The 20,751-nt window shown below is 41.0% G+C and overlaps 3 protein-coding genes across 6 annotated transcripts; 1 reads left to right on the plus strand and 2 right to left on the minus strand.

The window, feature by feature from the left end:
- Positions 1–5,522, plus strand: LOC115726132 (phosphatidylinositol/phosphatidylcholine transfer protein SFH9-like). Its single transcript, XM_048274085.1, has 11 exons — positions 1–311; positions 417–445; positions 1,290–1,373; positions 1,479–1,532; positions 2,201–2,278; positions 2,554–2,607; positions 3,028–3,087; positions 3,165–3,260; positions 3,669–3,772; positions 3,899–3,977; positions 4,752–5,522. The coding sequence occupies exons 1-11, from the start codon at positions 257–259 to the stop codon at positions 5,070–5,072; spliced, it is 1,014 nt and encodes a 337-aa protein (XP_048130042.1). The 5' UTR covers positions 1–256; the 3' UTR covers positions 5,073–5,522.
- A 444-nt stretch (positions 5,523–5,966) lies between these two features.
- LOC115726131 lies at positions 5,967–20,133 on the minus strand. Its single transcript, XM_030655873.2, has 6 exons — positions 20,113–20,133; positions 9,706–10,161; positions 7,744–7,829; positions 7,333–7,638; positions 7,160–7,243; positions 5,967–6,722 (listed from the first exon to the last, which is right to left on the minus strand). Exons 2-6 carry the CDS (start codon positions 10,090–10,092, stop codon positions 6,290–6,292), a joined length of 1,296 nt encoding a protein of 431 aa, XP_030511733.2. The 5' UTR covers positions 10,093–10,161; positions 20,113–20,133; the 3' UTR covers positions 5,967–6,289.
- LOC115726129 (WEB family protein At5g55860) lies at positions 14,845–20,105 on the minus strand. Of its 4 annotated transcripts, none has more exons than XM_030655868.2 (4): positions 19,606–20,105; positions 19,372–19,416; positions 18,388–18,598; positions 14,845–17,094 (listed from the first exon to the last, which is right to left on the minus strand). In XM_030655868.2, the coding sequence occupies exons 3-4, from the start codon at positions 18,556–18,558 to the stop codon at positions 15,310–15,312; spliced, it is 1,956 nt and encodes a 651-aa protein (XP_030511728.2). In that variant the 5' UTR covers positions 18,559–18,598; positions 19,372–19,416; positions 19,606–20,105; the 3' UTR covers positions 14,845–15,309. The 4 variants fall into 4 exon arrangements, with proteins under 4 accessions (XP_030511728.2, XP_030511730.2, XP_030511727.2 ...); XM_030655870.2 differs by lacking the exon at positions 19,372–19,416 and adding an exon at positions 19,417–19,484; XM_030655867.2 differs by lacking the exon at positions 19,372–19,416.
- Positions 20,134–20,751: the final 618 nt, after the last annotated feature.

Raw genomic sequence — 20,751 nt, forward strand, 5'->3', positions numbered from 1 at the left:
ATTTTTAAACCACTCATTCCTCAATGATGTAGCCTCGGCCGAAGCTCCAAGCTTTTTTGGTTTCTCTCTTCATAGCAAAATACCCATCTTCTCTCTTTCTCTCTCTCTCGTCTCTACATGTCATCTTTTCACTTTCAGAGCCCGGAGACGAACAGGGAGTGAATTTCAAGTGATTCCCAACTTGGATCTAGTCGATATTTTTTCGTTTTTTGGCTGCTAAGTTGGCGATTCTTGTGAAGAAAGAAGAGAATCGGAAATGGGTATCGCTGCTCAAGAAGCAATCAGGCAGTTGCAGGCTTTGATGGAAGAAGGTGAGGATTCTTTTGGCCCAGTTCCAGTTCTTTCATCCTGGGGTTTGATCTACTGGAGTCTCAAAGATTTTTACTTTGTTACTTTTTTGTTTTTTTTTTTTACAGTGGACGAGCCGCTGAGGTGTACATATGAGGTTAGTCCCCGTTGATTTCTCCATCTTATCTGCTTGATCTGATCGGTATCTGGAACTTATCATTTCTCTTTTTCCTACATTGACTTAAGAGTATTGCTATCCTTTCGGATGAGTTGGTATAGAAGTTTTCTTTGTAACTTTTTGCTTTAATTTCTCTCTCTCTCTCTCTTTTTATTTTTATTTTTTTTGTGGGGGGGGGGGTGTTGGGGGTGGAAGAAATTCCTCAATTTGTGATGCTAATTTGATTATTTTCTTTTTCCATATCAGTTGAAGGGATGTTTTGTTCTGGGTGAAGTCTGATTCGCTGTTTTGAAAAGTTAACATCTTAAATTAGAAGGATCAGGGATTTATATGGTTCGTTAAAATACTCTAGGCATGTTTCATGTGTAAATGGTTGTTCGTTTGAGATCTTTGCAAGCAAAATGGGATCTTTACAAGCCAAATGATCTTTCAAGTAGAGAGGTGCAGAAAGGTCATGATTCAAGGTGATTTATGTGGCAACACATTCTGTTCATTTCCATGTAATTTAAGTGGGTTGCAAGAATGCCGCCCGATGCTAGATTGAGGAGAACTGCATTTCCTTCTATTTAGGTGATGATGGCAGTTTTCTTTCAGTCAACAAGAGGATATACGATAAATTGCTCTTAGATGTGAATTTAGACAACTACATAACAGCGGTGGACCTTGTAAAAGGGCCAAATGTAATATTGCTTTTTAAGTCATGTTCTCTTTCTCGAAGCTCATGGAAAAATAGTTTTCCCAGAAAATGCATGTTCAGTTGATTTAGTAGCCTATCCGATAGTATCTTTAAGTGGACATTTGAAACTTGTTCCCTGACATGCAGAATATCCACCAAGGATATCCTACTGAAACTTTGGTGCGGTTCTTGAAAGCAAGAGAGTGGAATGTTCCAAAAGCCTATGAGATGGTTAGCTTTGATCGAGTTTTTATTTCTCCTTAAACTTATGACTTCTCTTAAAAACATTTTTCACCACAAAACGTATCTGTTGCTAATAATGCTAAACCTTTTCAGTTGGTAAACTGTCTAAAGTGGAGGATTGAAAATGAGATCGACACTATTTTGGCGGTGAGTTCTAGAAGCATCACACAAGTTGTAGCTTTATTGTATGCTAGTCTTGTTGCTTGGATCCCTACTTCTGTTGTTCCTTTTTGTTTGATTTTCAGGTGTGAATCCCATTCTTACATTCAGTACTTTTATATTATCATGCTTGCCTAGTCTACATATTCACAATCACCGATTAGTCACGTTTCAAGTTGTAACAATGCCCCTCATACGGGAGAAAATAGCAACCATTGATCTTGCCATAGTGTACAAATACATCAACTCAAGCAACCCATATAGTAAGTCGTTTTTTTATATGCTAGATAAAGGAACAGATGTGAATGGGCATCATTCAGTGACCCTAGTATCTGTCTGCAAAATCTCCACATTGAGATTGGAGATTATTGCTTGATATGGCATTTCTAACTCTTAGTCACAGATCTGGAAGAGGGAGGGAGGGAGGGAGCTTTTGTTGGACCCACATTGAGAAAGGAGAAAGTTTTTCCCTCTTTTTATCGTAATTCATTATTTGACTAAGAAGTAATCAGTTGAGATTTCCCCAATAAATGGGTGCTAGGGGGCATGAAAAGGAGCAAAAGACAATAGAAGAAAAAGACAGAAGTAGTTGTATGCTCTAAGCCTGTTTGGTTTTGTCAATCATAAATTGATGCCTTTTCTTTTTCTGGTTGCAGAACCCAATTACCCCTGTAGAATTGTACAGAGCAGTGCGAGATTCTCAGCTCATCGGTTTGTCAGGTTACTCTAAAGAGGTAGGTTCACCAAAATCTGCATTGCTTCTGAGTCCGTTCCTGGATCTGTTAAGGGAAATAGCTCTAGCTAAAATAAGTATGCGGGAGCATCTATTCAAGCAGTTCATATTTGGTACCTATGATAAAAACAAAAAAAAAGTCTTCCCCGCAGCTAGCCCTACCAAATAGTGCTGGCTGCACTGCTTCTTTTGGTCCTAATCACTTCCATATGAAAACTTGTGCAGTAAAAAATTCATTGGATAAAAGCTAATCCTACGTTTTTGCTGAATATTCAGGGTTTTCCAGTTATTGCTATTGGTGTTGGGCTCAGTACATATGACAAAGCAAGTGTAAGGACTCTTGGTCGTCTCGTCTTTTCAGAAAATAGAGAGATGGCAGATTGATTAAGTGAAGTGCTGTCGTTTAGTTTAGATTTGCATTTTAGGGTAGCATCACTGTTGTGCACTGCTCAGTTTCATTCTGAAGGTGCTAGTTTTTAGGTGTTGATTCATCTGGCCAAAAACTTGGTATCTAGGTCAATCCGTCAAAACTTAGTGAGTTGCTCATGGAGTTCTGCATATAAAAAATAAGTTGCACCTCTGCTTTAGTGAACTGTAAATCTTTGTGGCACTTGCCACCACATGAACTTGTCCTCATTAATCACAGATGGGATGCACAACTATACTGTGCTAAATGAATTTGCTAATTTGTTATTTACTTGTATTATTGTCCTTAATGGCTGAAACTTATCCCATCCTCCACTGTTTTAGGGCAATAAGTACGTGCAGTCCCACATCCAAATGAATGAATATAGAGATCGAGTAGTGCTGGTATGATCTCTGCGTCCTTATGTTTTTCCTGTTGTTTTTGCTGGCCTGTGTAGCTTGATTTTCTGTGCATGTTTTAGCCTCAGGCCACAAAGAAGCACGGGCGATATATCGGCACATGCATTAAGGTTTTGGATATGACTGGTTTGAGGCTTTCAGCACTGAATCAAATTAAGGTAAATTGAGCAATTCTACCAATCTTTCCATTTGTTTTAAATTTCCTTGGTAATGCTCTCACTGTGGCCCTTATAGTCTTATTTTATGGTCCGCAATGTGGTCATGATGTCCTTTTGCCTATCTCCTTGAGCAGACACAAGCCATCTTAGATGCTCATGAGTTAGCAGATAACACCAAAGTCAATAGAAATATTTTGGGCAGCCCATAATGCAGCATCATACTCAGTCTTCTTGATTAAAGAAGACTTTGATTGAGCCACAATGAGAAGATAAACTTGTCTCATCTTCCTAATATGATAGTCTCTGATATGATCTCTAGATTGTCGTTTTCCTTTTGCAGCCAGTTTAAACACAATCTTTTTTACTTTTGTCCTTGGTCATTTTCTCATTTGATTTTGTTAATGGCAGCTCCTGAGCAACATAGCCTCGGTTGATGACCTGAATTATCCAGAGAAGACGGAAACATACTATATTGTTAACCCACCTCGAATATTTTCAGCTTGTTGGAAGGTTAGGTTTGGTTTGCATCTTTATGCTTTTATGCTTAGTTCTGGAGAATTTTGATCCCCTATAAGCAAGAAGTTTACTATGCATTGAAATCTTATTTCCCCTCTGAAGATGAAAGTTATTGGCAGGTTCGTGAAGCCCCTTTTGCAAGAAAGAACAAGGAGGAAAATTCAGGTGCTGCATGGTTGTCCAAGAGACGAGTTATTAAAGGTTAATTCTTTTGCAATGATACAGATAACGAGTATTTTCTGTTCCGTCGCCATATCTCTTTTATGTTTCAAGTGCCATAATCAACTGGTGTGGTAGTCCCCTGCAGCTTCTTTTCTGGTCCATTTAAGCACGTATCTTCAGTGTGCAGAGCGTAACTAACTCCTGGCGCAAGGGATCGATAACTAGAACCTTACTCACCAGGGAATTGCTCTAAAAGCTTAGTCTAGAACTAGCTACCTAATGCCACCTCTAGAATTTGTTCCTTACTAGACACTCCCTATGAGTGGTTCCTTGTCTTGCTTCGTGATGTACGAACAGATTACAGCCGATTCCTATCAAGATGGTGCGCCCCCCTCAGTAGAGGAGCATGAAAAGGTCATGGAGGCTTTGACCGAATGAATCCCCTTACGGATTCCTGAGAGAATTAGATATATAGTCTGGATATCTGCCATTGTGGTAATCTCAGTCAAACTGCATCTGGAATAAGCTGATGGACGTGGGTCCTAGCTGATGATCAAATGTCACTGTCTACCGAATAACAACCACAATTCCGAAAGCTGCATAAGTCACATCACGTAGAATCCTGTGTATAGATGACTTCCACTGCTGAAAAGGAGCATCCTTATAATGTGTTGCTTGTTACCGACAAAACCATTATGTTGCCCCCAGCTGGATTAAGTCACGAGAATGACGTTTATGATTAGAAATATGCTCATCTGTTCTGCACTGCTTATATTTGGTATGGACTAATCTTTTTGTTTCCCCCTGTTTCAGATAATGGATTACTCTTCCCTCCCCCACTTTTGTAGAAAAGAAGGCTCTGGATCATCCTGGCGTTCTGAGAATGGGGTAGCCGATAGCTGTTTCTCCTTCGATCACCCTTTCCATCAACAGCTCTACAACTTCATGAAGGAGCAAGCCCTGCTCATGGAGTCGGTGGCTCCTATAAAGCATGGTTCCTTCCAAGTTGCAATTCCTGACCCGGACCCAGAAGATGTGAAGATCACTCGGACCATAGAATCAACGTTCCACATGTTTGGGAATCAGAATGGCCTTGTTGGTTCACTAAATGGACTAAAAGTAAATGGTAACTGAAGGCTCCGACTTCTGCTGACTACACCTCTGGAGGCTTATGTTGCAGAGAAGATGCAACGGTACTAAAAAGAAATTCCCCTTTCTATTACAAGAGGGGCTTGTACTCAGTATTACGACATTTAGTCGCGTCTGCTTGCATCCGCTTGACGCAGGCTTTGTAGGAGAGACCTTGCGCATCAGAGCTCGCCATCATTAACTAGTAGTATTTGACCGCTTTGATTTAATTCTAATGATGTAAAAGCTTGCTTGTGGCATTATCTGGTATGTGTCTGGAATCATCAAAGCCTTCCTGTTAGTGCCTATCCTCCCAAAAAGTGAAGGAAAAGAGACCATGTTGCTGGCGACTTGGCGAGGCAATATTTGCATTTTCTTGGTCCTGGGTGGCTCTATATTCCAGCACATAATATTATGCTATGACAGTGTAAAGTCCTTCCCTATTCCCCATCTGAAGCTATGTGCAATAAGAAAACCTTATTACTTACGTAGCAGGGTGAGTTGAAACCCAATGCTTTCAAATCCAGTTAATGGAGGAATGTAATAAGACTAAAGAAGTGGTCAAATAACCCAACTTTGGCACCGTTGAGTGTCGACAGGAGAAGGAGAAGTTTGGGTCGTTACTGCCAAATTGCTGTATGATAGGATCTAGCAAATGAGATCTGGCTCAATATACGTCCCAGCTCAATATGTATGCAAGTTGATCTACATTCTTTGCTGCTACTTTTCTAGCTCTGAAATGCTTCTCCAACCACTTGCATTTACAGCAAGGAAATATAAAATGCACCATCTACCGTTTGAAAACTAGGCTACAGATGAGATGAGATCCAAGCCTTATCCAGGTAATCCGAGCCTTGGCAAAATATAACACACAGGCAGGAGGAGCCTATCTCATATCGGCCAAGTAATAACACACGATATCACTTATTCATATTTAAAAGGTTATATTTACAAGCCAAAAGCTACCTAGCCAAAACAAGCAAGACCTTTCTGCACACGAAGGGGCGGGCACGCCTAAAAACACAAGGTAGAATATGTGAATTCGACATATAGGACAACAGGTTAAAAGGGCCATACATAAATCAAGGCCATTGGACATTAAGGATGAAGCCCGCCCTTCCATGATCCTGACATGTACAAATAAACGATCCCCCTAAATATTGGAGGGGAAAATCCACCAGTGCATTTCATCATGAAGCATGGAAGATTATGTAGACACCCTATCATAATTGTTTATAGCAGCTATATGCAACAGCAACCGACACTGCAGCAAAAACAACAGCGAGTGCTGCATATGTATCTTCCTGCTCCCAACTCTCTAACCAAGTTGGCATTGAACAGACTTTACGTGCACCTACGCTTTTACCACTCTTTGTGTGGGACAACAGCTTTTTGCCAATCTTCCTTCCAGAAGTCAATTTCGCAGCCCTCTCATCTGTCTTCTCTGGTAAAAGAGGTTGCTCACAACAAGATGAGTCCCCATTTCCCTGGCAACAAACCATAACCTCAACAGGAGTTTCAAAAACATCAGTCTTTTTCTTGTCCATCCATGTCCCTGTTAGCTCTTTGCCCTTATTCACAGTCACGTTACCATCTAATTGGAACCTTTGCTCATGTAACGTCTTCTGTGCATCTTCTGACGAACCCATCTGGCCCCTGCAGGTAGAAGTTGATCTTTCGTCAACTGTTTGATGATTCCAACATGTTCAAGTAATAGGGATGAATATATATGCTCAAGAGATGCTGCATTGGAAACCAACAGTAGAAAAAGGGTCCTACTGCTGCACACAGCATGTGAAGTTCTGGGAGTTGCAGAACCTAAGAACCAATCTTAAGACAGAGAGGTAAGTGCAAGTTCTGCGTCCTAACTTGTGAAGGCTTCCAGTTTGCAAGGATCCAACTTACAAATATTTTTAGAGCATTTCCTTTTTCTTGTAAACAAATTCCAACTCAGTAAGGAGACTTGACATAAAGCTCCTTCTAGAGAAATCAAGGAAGCAGATGCAAAACAGTGGTCCTCAAATTCTGGAGAAGAAGATAATCAGTGCAATATAGAATGGCACCCTAAAATTACAACGAATTAGCAGCATTACCTCCACAGCCATTCTACAATTTTCCCTCCCTCAATATGTTGCTCCAACAATATGGGCACATCATCTGGAGACACATACCCGTACCTATACCACATTTCAGCAAGGAAAGGTGGGATGATATAAGTCCAAAAATCCATGGTCAAATAAAAGAGTACTAGCATCAAAGAACCTACCAATGCCCCGATATGGCTCCACTAAAATCTGGTCCAAATATTATAACATTTCCAGCATACTTGTGACCCCCAACATGTGAACAAGGGCTAACAGTAACTTTACCATGGAGACCACACAACTCTATCTCTTCCCTGAACCTACTAACAAGAGCAGGCCCACAGACTCCACAACGACGATCCCGTGATCCATGGGAACATACAAAAACATAAGAACCATTTAGGGATTCGGGTGCTCCAGGAAGCCATTCACCATCTTTAACGAGAACTTCTTCAACAAATGTATCCACGTCAAAATGGGTTAATCTCCTGCATTCTCAGCAAATGTTGGTTCAGGATGGAAATAAATAAAGGTAGCTGAAAGGAAATATGAAGAGCAGCTGATAATTGCTCAAACCAAATAACCCAACCGACCTGTATCTTATCATGTCTGGAAATATCAACACATCCCCATTGGACGTCTCTGTACCATCATGCCCCTCACAGATGGTTAGGAGGGTCTTTGTTTTGCAGGGAGAACAGAGAAAGGAGAGAGATGGTATCAGCAACAGTAAGTGAGGAAGATTTGGAAATCAAACAGCAAGCAGGCAATACTCAACAACCAAAACTATGTTAATTAGTGAACCCAAACAACTCCGTGGTTTGATAAAATCTAAACCACCAGTTGTTAGCCTCATTTACTTGGTTTATGTACAACTACACCGCAACCGCAATTAGGATCAGCCAGCCACAAGTGTAAGAAAAGTCAGCTGACTTTCGACTACATCTCAAACCTCAATGTACAAATACTGAAGGAAGAAACCAAGCATCTACATACAGGGTGTCTTATGAAGCATGCTTTGCGCTCACACACATGAGAACCCACACAAAAGCCATCTAAAGCCATCTATTGGCCCAAACCTACAACTTTACATTAGTTAAGCTCTAATATGTATGTAGAGGGGTGTGAAAAGTTTAAGATTTCATAAAAAAGAGTTAAGAGAGTGAAAAAAACTAGCAGGACATGGCGCCACCACTTGTAAGAGTTTCTTCCTCCGATCCTCAACCTAATAGACGATGACAAAGCATCTAATAATGATACATCATCAGAAAGAAACCATGTATGGCCATCCTTGTAAAAGAAATACAAGATAAGCTTAAACCAGATAGATGGAAATCACCCAAAAAACCTTACTTCTATATCGATCGCTTCTAGCAGATAATCTCTGTCAAAAGTGCTCTAAATTGTCATATCGAATGATCATTGATTAGACTTTCATTACACTCAGGGACGGAATTAATTTTTGAAGATCAAATTTGGACAGCAATAATGTTGCTATCTTTTGCAATATTTAGTTGAATGCAACAGAAAAGCCTAGATTAACAGAACAGCAGACCTAACATTCCCTCGTTATACCTCGACTGAGCAACTAAAACTATTCAGAACGTTCTGCCAAACAAACAAAAAATGAAAAGAAAGAACCTCTTAATCTGCTCAACATACAATAAATGATAACACAGTATAGCACGGATTTGCCAAAGCAATAGTCAAATAATATTGCTGCTAGTATTCTTAAACTAGTGGTGATTTCAGGAAACTTGAAATGCAAGAGAAAAAGAAAAGAGGAGAGACAGGTCTTCATGTGAACAAATTGCCTTTCCTGTACAGGTGCTTCCTTCTAGGGTCAAAACCATCATCAATATCTGCAGCCGTGCGCTTTCCCGTCATCCTCAGGTATCCTCAGGTTAACTCCAAATTTGACCTTGAGGAAGCATCATAAAAGACTCCAGGAGTGAAGCAACTAAAGCTCTTTCCTTGAATAAAATGCTTACACCAGCCAATATTACCCATCATCCAAAACCTACATCTTCCTTCCTTAACTAATATATCGCCATCAATTCATATTGCTAGTTAACTCTAGGGAAGTATTCGATTAGCGGGGTGAATATAACATGAGAAGATCCTTTATCTGATAGAATAAACACATGAACCTAGCCACGTCAAAGTAATGACCTGTTAATGCTGAGTGCACAAGCAGATTTAAATCCGCTTAGTCGACCAAGAATAAAACGAAACCACCAATTAAATTCAAAGAATTGGAGCTTAGTTCATTTGATGCACAAGACAATGAAACTTTCTTTGACTAAAATTAATAAAAAGCAAAGAAGACAACAGCCACGCACACTTAATTTCCAAGCCAAAACTGCTAATCAACTCCATAACACCAAAACCAAACTTCTCCTTATCACTTGTCCAACCAATCTAAACATCCATCTCAAAACTAAAGAATCAAACACAAAACCAAATAGAATTCAACCATACACCCCTTCCGTTTCCGTTAGATTTTAACATACACAAACACTAAAAGGCTCGTACAATGTAAACCCTGCCACTACCTCTTTCCTCATATCATTCTTCCTGGCCACAACAGCGGCGGAAAGCAACCTCGGCAGCCGATCGAACTCGGCCGCCTCGATTCTCGGCGGCCAGACCTTAGGGTTCTTGTAGCAGAGGAAGATGTGGCGCTCGTAGAACTGCACGGTGCCAGCGAGCTGGGCCTGCCGGAACTCGGGGCGAGCGAAGCCGAACTCGGCGTCGCCTCCGCCCTCGCCGCCGCCGCCGAGCAGCCCCTCATTGTGGAAGCTCCCCGGGGCGCTTCCGGAAGGCTCGGCGTAGATGGCGAGGTGGTCGGAGACCGTGATCGGAGACGACGATTGCGAATGGTTGTGAGCGGCGAATGAGGAGAGCGCGTCCTCTCTGTCTCTGCTACTTGTGCTGGCCATTAGAGAGAGAGAGAGAGAGAGATAAGCGAGGCCGTGGAAGTGGTTTGAGAGTGAGAGAGAGTGTGTGTGCGCGAGGATTTTGGGGTCGATGGATGGAGAGAGAGAGAGGGAGACGTTATCGTGCCGCGACATTTTTAGGACTTCGGCCACCGACGGGGAATCTGGGGACACGTGTCGAGCAGGAGAGATGCGGACTACTTGACCCGACCTGATCAGTGGAGGGTTCATTTTAGGCTTTCTTTTTTATTATTATTAATTTTTTTAAGGCACCGTTTATTCCGCTGAAAAATAACAATAATTTCATTTTCCGGTACAAGCTGCAGGGAAATGGGCACGGCAACTAGGATCCCCAACTGCCCAAAGCTCGGGTCCGTCAAAGGCCAGGCTTGAGATCCCGGTGCTCTAACTCGGGCCAATCAAGGTCGGGTGGACCAAATTACAAATTCAGTATCGTCATTCCACTATGCAAAACGGGCTCTCCCTTTGGCGCCTCGAGTCTCCCGCACTCGGTCGAACTCCGCAGCATTCTTCGGCCGGGCCGGGCTCGGGTGCTGCAGGAGGAAAACACTTGGGTTTGGAAATTGAAAAAAAAATCTTAAGAGGACCAGATTAGCGCAAACGGGTTCGGTAAGGTCCGGTGGTGAGTGGATGAGAAAACTGAGCACCCAAATCAAGAATAAGCATGAGAAAACTGCACGGATTGAGGGACTCTCATCCAATCAAAAATGCAAGAGAATTAGCGCAAACTCGTGGAAATGAGCTGTGTAAGGGGTCCCTCCCGGACCCAGCAAAAAGCAAGAACAGGCCTGCCTGCCCAGCCAGTCCTAACCCAGAGCATCAGAATGACAGGTCACTGGAGAAACGAACCAAACCCCTCGTGCGGCCATCGATCCACGAGCACTACAAGTTATCTTGTTGGCCGACCAGTCGCAAACAATTGCCAGCTCATCCATTGAACGACCGACCTCCGCTGGTCCAACCGCGAACCACCGCCTGAATCGTCACGAGTCCACCGAGCCGAGCCGAGCCGAGCCAAGCCGGTCCGATCCCCGAGCCGTTAGTTCAAATGGAAATGTAATCCGGTGCAATATTGGAATTAGGTAAAATATGATATCTAATTTCCGATTTTTTGATTTTATTTTTGATTTTGAACTAACATAATATCTTCTTCGTGCATTTTTTTAGTCATTAGAAAAACCAATTCAAATTAGGGTACTTCCCTACCGACAATGTGCAAATTCGGACTAATCTCAACATTGAGATTTTGTCTCGATGGCGCGGGAATTGAGATATCTAATCTTAACCACTAGATTTGATTCCTTGATTCAATTTGTTACCAAATTTGAATCGGAAAATATTTTCAAAATCATGCATTTCTTTATCTGCATATTTGATTGATTGTTTCATTATTTGAAAATTCGAAAAAAAAATATTTTAAAAGGTAAGGTTTATTAGAAATCTTATCTCGAAAATTCAATTGTCTTAGATAGATGAGATTTCTTAAAAATCTTATCACATAGGATAGGCATTCATTTAGGAAGATATGATTTATTAGAAATCGTGTCTAATAGATTAGGTACATTTTAATTTAATTTACATATTAGATATAGGTTGCATATCTTCATTTAGATGGGATGTCATATCTGAAAAGATTTAGATTTAGGATGAAATATTTCCTAGATAATTTTAGGATTTAATTCAAGTTATTTCCGAGATATTTAGGAGAGTTTTAATTTCATCAATAATTAATTGCGACAATTCATTCAAAATACCAAAATATCTCATTCATATGCATTGCATATGTAGTTTAGACTATTCCATGTCATGCATGTAGATTACGCATTTTATTTTATATGCACATCATATAGGTTAAAATGTGTAATTGCCATGTTATATATTTTCTATGTCATTTACCATGTCACCAATTGCATGCCACTCATTCGCATGTCTCATAATTGCCATGTCATCCGCACATACGCCATGTCATCATTTAGAATGCTATGTCATCGTATGGCCATGTTATTATTCGCATGTCTAGGCTCATTAATCTAGTTTACATGTTTAAGTCATTTAGCCTAATGTTGCATGTCACTTAGGTTAAATTCATGACATTTTCACATGCCATCTAGTCTAGGTTAATTTAGTCAACTCATAAGTCATTCAATTAGAATCGCATTGTCAAGTTAGCCTCATTTTCACATGTCATTAGAGTTAGGTCAAATAAATACCTTGCATGCCATTTAGTTTAAGACTGCATATGCATTTTATTCATTTGCATTCTTCATTAAATAAGTAAAAATCCATAAAAATATTGCATTAGACTAACTCTTACGCTTGGGAGATAAGCATTAGGGTTTAGGCTGCAGCATCCAAGTACGTTCTCTCTTTTCCTATCTTGCAATTTATTTGATGCTTTGATTATTTGGTATTAAATAATGTTTGTACACCGGCATGATCACCCCACATGTTAGGACTTTAGATTAAAATCAATCCAAGCTGCCCGCTTAAATATTTTTGGGAAAAGTACACTAGAAGTGCCATAACTTTTGTACGGCATTCACTTGAGTGCCATAACTTTCAAAACGTTCACTTAAGTGTCATAACTTTTAAAAATAGTTCATTTGAGTGCCATATTGACGTGGCAGCCGGAAAAGCTGACGTGGCGGCCAAAAAGCTACCGTAGACGCCGGAAAAGTTATTATAGACGCCGGAAAAATAACGTGGCATGCCGGAAAACCGACGTGGCACGCCGGAAAAGTTAATGTTAGCATTCTCAACGTGAACTCGATTTTGCTTTTGAACGTTAGGCACTCAATTGAATGATTTTTAAAAGTTATGGCACTTAAGTGAACGTTTTGAAAGTTATGGCACTCAAGTGAATGTCGTACATAAGTTATGACACTTCTAGTGTACTTTTCCCAATATTTTTCATTGAAATGAAAGGTACCGAAATAACGTTAATAGAAATATTAGAATAATCAAGTCCCCGAACTCAATGAATCTCTAGTTCGTAGGAATAAAGTATTTCTCTCGATACTTTATTTAGGTGTCTAATCGACCTATCATAAAATGATTAGTGGGGACTCCAAATATAAAATCTCTTCATGATATTTGAACCTTAAGTTGCGATTTGGTAAAGCTCGGGAGAGCTCGAACTAGGTTAGTTAATTTAATTAATCTAGTAATCCATTAGCCTAGAAACCCGATTTTTAGGTCGCGACACAACCGAAACATTGTTACAAGAGCTCCAAAACTATCCTTCCCTGTACATTCAAACCAAGTAACTATAAACTGCCAACACACAGACCCCATCAATCAAAATATCGGATAACAGAGGCAACACATCGACCAACATTCCGAACTCAGTATCAGCACGTATAGATATATGGAAACGACAGAGAGAATTGATCAAATAGTCTTCATCCTATAAAAATTCTCAAAGTACTAACAATAACAAAATGAAAAAGAAAGAAGACACGTGTCTTTTGGCAATAAAGCTCAATAAAAGTATCACGATCATGGTCTCTTTGCTTAGAAATTTATCAATCCCCGATTTTTTAAGATTTCGCACTCTTCAGCATGAATGCTTTTTCAATTTTTTTTCATTCTCAACTAGATGGTCAAAAACCGATCCAAGGGCAACTTCATCATGTCCATCCATTTTCATCACCTCGTTGTAAAGTTCAGAGTAATCGACATTGCTTTGACCCAACAACTTAATTGCAGATGCTATCTCTCCAAGTATATCACGAACTTCAAATTAATCCAACCTATAGATTTATCCCAAGCGTATCCTAAACTTTAACTCTAGTCTCAAATCTGCCTCCGTTTGCCCTTTGTCCAAAAATCACCCTTAGTCGTCCCTAACCCATTAAAGAACGGCTTCATACTGGAGAGAATTTTCCATAGAACAGCTAATGTAAATTTTTGGACGGAGAGTTAACATAGGCAAATTTAAAATTACATTGGAAGTTTGTGATTTTTTTAGACAAAAAAAAAGTTTGAAGACATTTGGGACTAGAATTAAAATTGATGATTTCTTTAGACAACAAAATCGGAGCAAAATTGGAATAGGATCTAAAGTTCACTTTTTTTTTTGGGCAAATAATAATTCGAGATAAAATTGAGACTAATCTCAAGTTTGGGTTTTGTTTCAAGGAATTTGCTACTAACTTCTCCACATAGGTACCAACATCGGGTTCTGGAAAATAACATGTCGAGTCATTCATCAAGTCAACCCTCAAGATCCAATCAGAAGGGTAGAAAAGAAAAGTATCAACGTCAAGGTTGAAAGTACTAGTTCCCACCGAGTTTTGTACCGAATGGATTTTTTTCTCGACAGGGATTCCAAGAACGGCATTGGGTGAGTAATGGCTTTGTGCCTCTCACGCAATCAAGTCAAGAATGGAGAGCAGAGAAGAAATGTGCACTGCCCATATCCTTAGCCAGTGCAGAGATGATTCGGCATTTGATGCTTGAGTTACTAGGGGTTTCCCTCTTCTCTTTCCCCGTCGTCGATGAATATTTAGGTTTGTGTACACAAATGTGCAGATACGACCATTTTCTGGGCATATTTTTTGTGCAGGAAAGCACAAATGCTATGTCGCGATCGATGTTGATCAAGATGATCCGTTCAGTTCAATCTCCTGCATGCGCTAGAAGGGAACCCCATTGTTTTTCACTGCACGGCATGAATGAGAAGATTGCCTATGGTACAACCACGAAAATCACAACGTGACAACCAGCAAAAGCTATCGCAAAACGAGACACATGAAATTCTACCACAGCAAATATGTACCTTACGATTGTAACAGAGACACCACCTGAGACAAGGAAAAAACTAAGAACTTCGTGCACGAAAGCACGGAAAGAACCGAGCCTGGACTTGTCACTAGGGTCATCACAAGGGCTTTGCTTGAGCCTTGATTCGCCAAAAGGTCTTCTCTTATGAAAAGTAAACTGCTACAAGGTTTGAAATGATTGTGCTTTATAGCTTCTCCTTGAAGAGATGGCAGCGACTAAAACATGTAACCCATCAGCAGTCCGAAACGTATGATTTTTCATAAACTCCTACCCACCCAACATCACAGTTTTTCATGTTTCCTTCGAAGCCAAGCATCTACAAACCACCAAATCACTTCCATACTCAAAACAGAATTCTACGTTCACCAATCTCCAATGTACAAATGAAGAATAGCCAAATATCCAAAAGCAAAATCACACGGGCTTCTCCCCAGGCAAATAAGAAGGAGACCCACCCTCGACCTGGTTCTTTTTCCGCTGAAAGATGCCGCTAAGATTAGGCATGAGCACCTTCTTTGAGACGGAAGTCTTCTCCTTCTCTAGTTTTTTTACCTCCATAACTTTCTCAGGAAGATTCTGCTTTGGAATCCTAAAATGTTGAGGAGATTGCTCATATGAATTCTCCGTCTCGGATAAAATTCGGGAAGCAGCTTCAGTAGCTTTTTTCTGTTCTCTTTCACGCCACCTCCTAAGCTCCCCCTCCACAGCTCGCTTAGCCGCTTCAGCCATCTCCGCCCTCTTTAAAGCTGCCTCAGTTTCACACTTCATATCCTCGATCTCTTTATGAGTTGCTTCCAATCTCTTGAGCGCCTCATATTCACTTGCCTTTACAGCTTCCACCTGGGCCAAGGCAGCATCAACCTTCATTTGTCCTAATGTATCAGATTCCTCAACTTTTCGGCTTAGAGATTCAAGCTCTTCTTTGGAGATTGTGATTTTGGCACCAGATTCGGAAGTAGAAGCACGAGCAGCAGTTGTTCTTTCAGATAAATTTTTGATCTGATCAAGTGCCCTAGTTTCTGCAGCTTTGGCTTCTTCTGCTTCTTCGATGGCACTTCTCAGATTCATCTCTGCTTCCTTAAGCATGTCTTTGGTGACTTCAGCTTCCTTTTTTAATGCCTCGGCTTCATTTTTCATCTCCTCTGCTTCCTTACGTGCAGTTTCTGTTTCCATTGATAGCTGGTGAAGGGTGGCAATCATTTCATCAGAAGCCCCCCTTGCCTTGGATTCTTCAGCGAGGCATGCTTCCAGTTCAGATTTACTCTTTCGAAGCTTGACATGGAGACTACCAACAAGTGATTCTGTTTCTGCTTCCTTTTGCTTGAGCTCTGCTTGTTCTTTCTTTACATTTTCTATCTCCTGCTTAAGAGACTCCAAAAGACTCTTAAGAGAGGTTTCCTCTTCTGCAACCTTCTTCAGTGATCCTTTAGCATCATCAAGTTCTGATGTGACAGTTTTCACAGACTCTAAATCAGAAGCCTTCGCATTTTCCATTTGCTCTTTCAGAGACCCAATCTGGTTCACTGTATCGGCCAACTGTTCTTCAAGGTCTTTGGCCAGTTGAGGATCAAATTCCTTTTTCAAAGTAAGCAACTTATTCGCAGACTCTTCCAAGGTAGTTTTGCAAGACTGCCTCTGCACGTCCTTCTCTGCAAAAATCTTGGCTTGCTCTTGCTGCGACTGAAGGGTAGCAAGCTTCACTTGTCCAATTGATTCTTGTACGGCAGAAATTTCCTTGGAAAGCTCACCAACTCTCTCCAAGTTTGCTTTGGCTGCATATTCAGCTTCTTGCACTTGCTCGGAGGCACTAATTTTCATCTCCACCGCCCCATTGCAATCCTGACGAACTTTCGTCAGCTCTTGCTTTGTAGCATCAAGCTCTGTAATGAGGGTGCTGTAATGTTCTCTGGCACTTTCTAAGTCCTGCTTCCAAGCCCCATCAGTCCCAGAAGGGCCACCGTTATTTAATTCTTCAAATTGCTTTGCTTGATTCTTTGCCATCTCTGTTTGCTTAATTGCTAGTGTCTTGGATTCATTCACTGCATTGAGCTTATGGGTAAGATCATCCAATGTTCTCTTAGCCTTCTCAAGTTCCTCAAGTACCTGGGATTTTGTAGTTTCAGCATTCTTCAATTGTTCCTTCAACTTGTTGAGTTCCTTCTGGGCAAGGTGAAGTTGGGTCTCCTTGGCCAATACTCTCTAGAGTGAAACACAAATAGCAGTTAACATAATACAACCTAAAAGAAAGGTACCAATAAGGACATTGACGATCTACTTGTCGATCAAAATAGGAAGTGACAAATTGTATCCCAAAAACTGCGATTGGAGAAGAAATGAGAAAAAGGCTCCATAAGCCAAAAGAAACAACCAATCACCATGAACACCAGTGCCTAAGCACAAAATTCATCTTAATAATGGGTTCATGGTCTTCTGCTTTCATCTAAATCTAGAGGAAGTACAGCCAAAACATTCAGCATGTGACACATTAAAACTCTCTCCCCCTACTTAACCAGAAGAATCACTAATGCTACACATTTTTTCCCGTGACATAAGCTGACGAGGTATTTAAGATGTTTGTCCTCAGTCTCCCACCAAAAAGAATATCCATGTATTTGGGCCATATCTAGAAATCTAGAGGAAGAACCAAACTCAAGAAGAAGATTCTCCTTAATTTTGCCAGTCAGACAATGCAGGAGTAAGAGCTATTGAAGAAATCCCAAGTAGTGCCCTATGTTCTTAACAAGTGTCAAACCAAGTAGCAAAGTGTAATGAGAACAGAGGGCTTCGTATCTCTCTGACGCCTTATCCTCGTTAAGCAAGCTTGAATCGGTGCATGGATAGTTTGCAAAAGGAAGGTGAAGTTGAGCACTACTTCTGGAGAAAGTCAAGGAAAATACAAAGACCAACAGACACCCACACCTATAATAAAGATTCTGGAGAAAGTTACTGCCTACTTCCATCGTCTGCAGTCAATCTGGGTAGAATCTTCATCATACCGGGGATGAGGCAAAAAAAAATGTACAGACGAGCAATAAAATCGGTATCCCTCTTGTGCTCAAAAGGGGAAAAGGGCATCTGTCCCAAGACAAGGATTCAGTTAGTCAACATTAGACCCCTCCCAGAAAAGTTTCCACATGTATCATAGTAATCTCAGAAGTAAAAATTTTTGACTCCTAGATCTTTAAGACTAATGATCCGTTATATGCGCATTTATAAAATTTTGGAACCTGAGAAAACAATCTAAAGAATATATTTCATTACAAAGGACATGATGCAATCATGACAGTGGGAGAATCAGCTATGAATGACCTTATCACTGCATTTATAGGAACTATTCCAATAACTAGAGCTCAAACGTCAAGGACATTATAAGCACACCTCAAATGGATGCATGATAACAGTATTTTTCCCCAAAAAGAGAAGAAGGAACGTAATAACAAAAAGTAGCTGAATCCCTAAAACATTTCCAAGAGCATGGTCATATCAATTTACCTCTGCAGAGAGGGCTTTAGGCTTCTTAATAGCAGGCTTTTCTCCTGAGAAAGCACCTTCACCGAACATAGTCACTGCATCTTTGACAGATTGAAATGGTGCCCTCGTGTCTATCTCCCCCACCTCCACTTTGGGAGAGCCTGTAGTTTTTTGACAGTCTTTTGCTACCATTTCACTTTAATATTGCTTGGTTTGTATCTTTGTAAACCACCTGTTTGGTCCAATCGTAAAGATATATTAAAAAACCAATTTGGGGGGGAGCAGAGGACTTAAATGACAGGGAAGAAGAAACCCATGCGATAACTGGCCATTTATGACCAGGGCCGACATATACAATCAAGCCAAAATATCCCTTTGTCAGGGAGAGGCACGCTGAAGTTAGTCTACCACTAAATAGCGCATTTGAAGGTGTGAAGCAAGATGAAAACTAACACACTTTGTCCAATTCAAAAAGAAGCAAACCATCTTAGACACTAATCACACTACAGCAAACAAAGTCAAATTGTAATACTGTGAGCGGGCAAACAATTTTATTTTACACCCAAAAGAATCTCTCACTTGCTCATGACTTTGCCTTGCATGACCACAACGAAACCTTGAATGTATCATCTTTCAAGGAGTAGCAACCAAATGACAATCGTGTGTGTGATGGGACCACAACCACGGTGTACAAAACATTGGAGAAAGAAAGTGTGTGCTCTAAGCTCTATAAAAAAAATTTTGAAAAAGAATGAGTTTGTTATATCGCCTCCCAAGTACAAACCACAAAGATGGACATCTCTCAGCAAGGACTCCTAATTATCCAGAAAAATATTCACCGGACAAATCTTCAGGGGAAAGAAAGATTGAACCGTCAAAGTGGGAAAAGTAGGCATCAACCATTTAACACAGCACAAAATCAGTCTCAGGACACCGGTCGGAGCAGGTGGCGAGACAGAGGAGGTCTAGCAAAAAAGAAAGAAATTTCGTGCTAACAAGAACTACCTGAATGAGAAGACGTCGCTTGTACACTCAATGAATCCGATACACCTGTAGACACACAGTCAATCATGAACACCGAAAAGTCTTTAATCGAGGAGCAAAGTATAGCCCAGTCCCTACTTCCAAAGAAAGCAACTAAATGATAACACAATCAGCAATTATAAACACCAAAAGCCAAAAAGAGAATGACGTCGGCCAAAAGAAAGCGATGCAGAGCTTCAAAGTTCGAAACCATACCTAATGAACTCCAGCCCCCCGCGTCCCGAACAGAACAGAAAACTCACGCCATAAACCCTAGAAACGATTCGAAGCCGAGACGAGAGCGCAACGCTGACGACGTGCCCCCCCAACCACGCGCCTCCGACTCGAGCTTTACAAGAAGCGGAAGCCCGCGATCATTTCCAACACCGCGGCTTCCGGCGCCCGATAACGGCCAAAGAATTGCCTTCCGACGACGTCGACCCGGTGGAAATCGGAGCCGGCGAAGTTGTGGAAAAAGAAAAAAACAAGAAAGAGAGGAAAGAGAAGCTGCCTTCCTCGCCTTGCGGAGAGAGAGAGAGAGAGATTAGTCGGAGCTTCAAGAAATCGACACAGGACTCGGGAGACGAAAGCCTATGCGCAGAACAGAGGCTTTTGATTGATCGAATGATTGAACTTCCAGTCTTCAGATGGAAAATTCAGCACAGAAAGAGAGAGAGAGAGATATGATTTGAAAAATCAAAAGCATAGTCAGTAGAGAGAGAGAGAGAGAGAGAGAGAGAGAAGGGTTTTAGAGTGGCAAAGAAATTGAGCTGTGATCGGGTGCGGTGACTTAGGGCGCGCATGGCAACACTTCTGCTTCTGAAACACCATCAGAAGTAGAAGTTGATTTTTCAATTTCTCCATTAAAAGCAAAAGTTGATTTTTCTATTTCTGTTTTAAAAGTTGATTTTTGATAAATAAATAAAAAGACGTTTAATAAAATTTTTATTTCTGAAATTTCTACTTTTAATCAAATACCAGCGGCGATCGGCGGTGGCGTCGACCTGCGAGCGAGCGGCGGCAGCGGCGAGAGGCGGCCGACGAGCGGCGGCGAGAAGCAACAGCGGCGCGGCAACGGCCGGGCGGTGGTCGGTGGCGAGCGGCGGCCGGTGGCCGGTGGGCGGGCGAGTATTGGTCGGCGGAGTCGAAAAAGTGATTTCTAAAGCTAAAAAGTAAAAATTTTTTACTTCTCAAAGTTGGCCAAAAATCCAACCAGAAGTAGAAATCTCTTTTAGAAGTGGAAATTCCTACCAAAAGTCAATATTTTTACCAAATGAATTTCGGTTTCAAAAGCACTTTTGAAGTGTTTTACTAAATGGATTTCGACTTCAGAAGCACTTTTGAAGCAGAAATTTTGCTTCA

This window comes from Rhodamnia argentea, chromosome 2 (genome assembly GCF_020921035.1).
Source record: "Rhodamnia argentea isolate NSW1041297 chromosome 2, ASM2092103v1, whole genome shotgun sequence".
Classification (NCBI taxonomy): domain Eukaryota; kingdom Viridiplantae; phylum Streptophyta; class Magnoliopsida; order Myrtales; family Myrtaceae; genus Rhodamnia; species Rhodamnia argentea.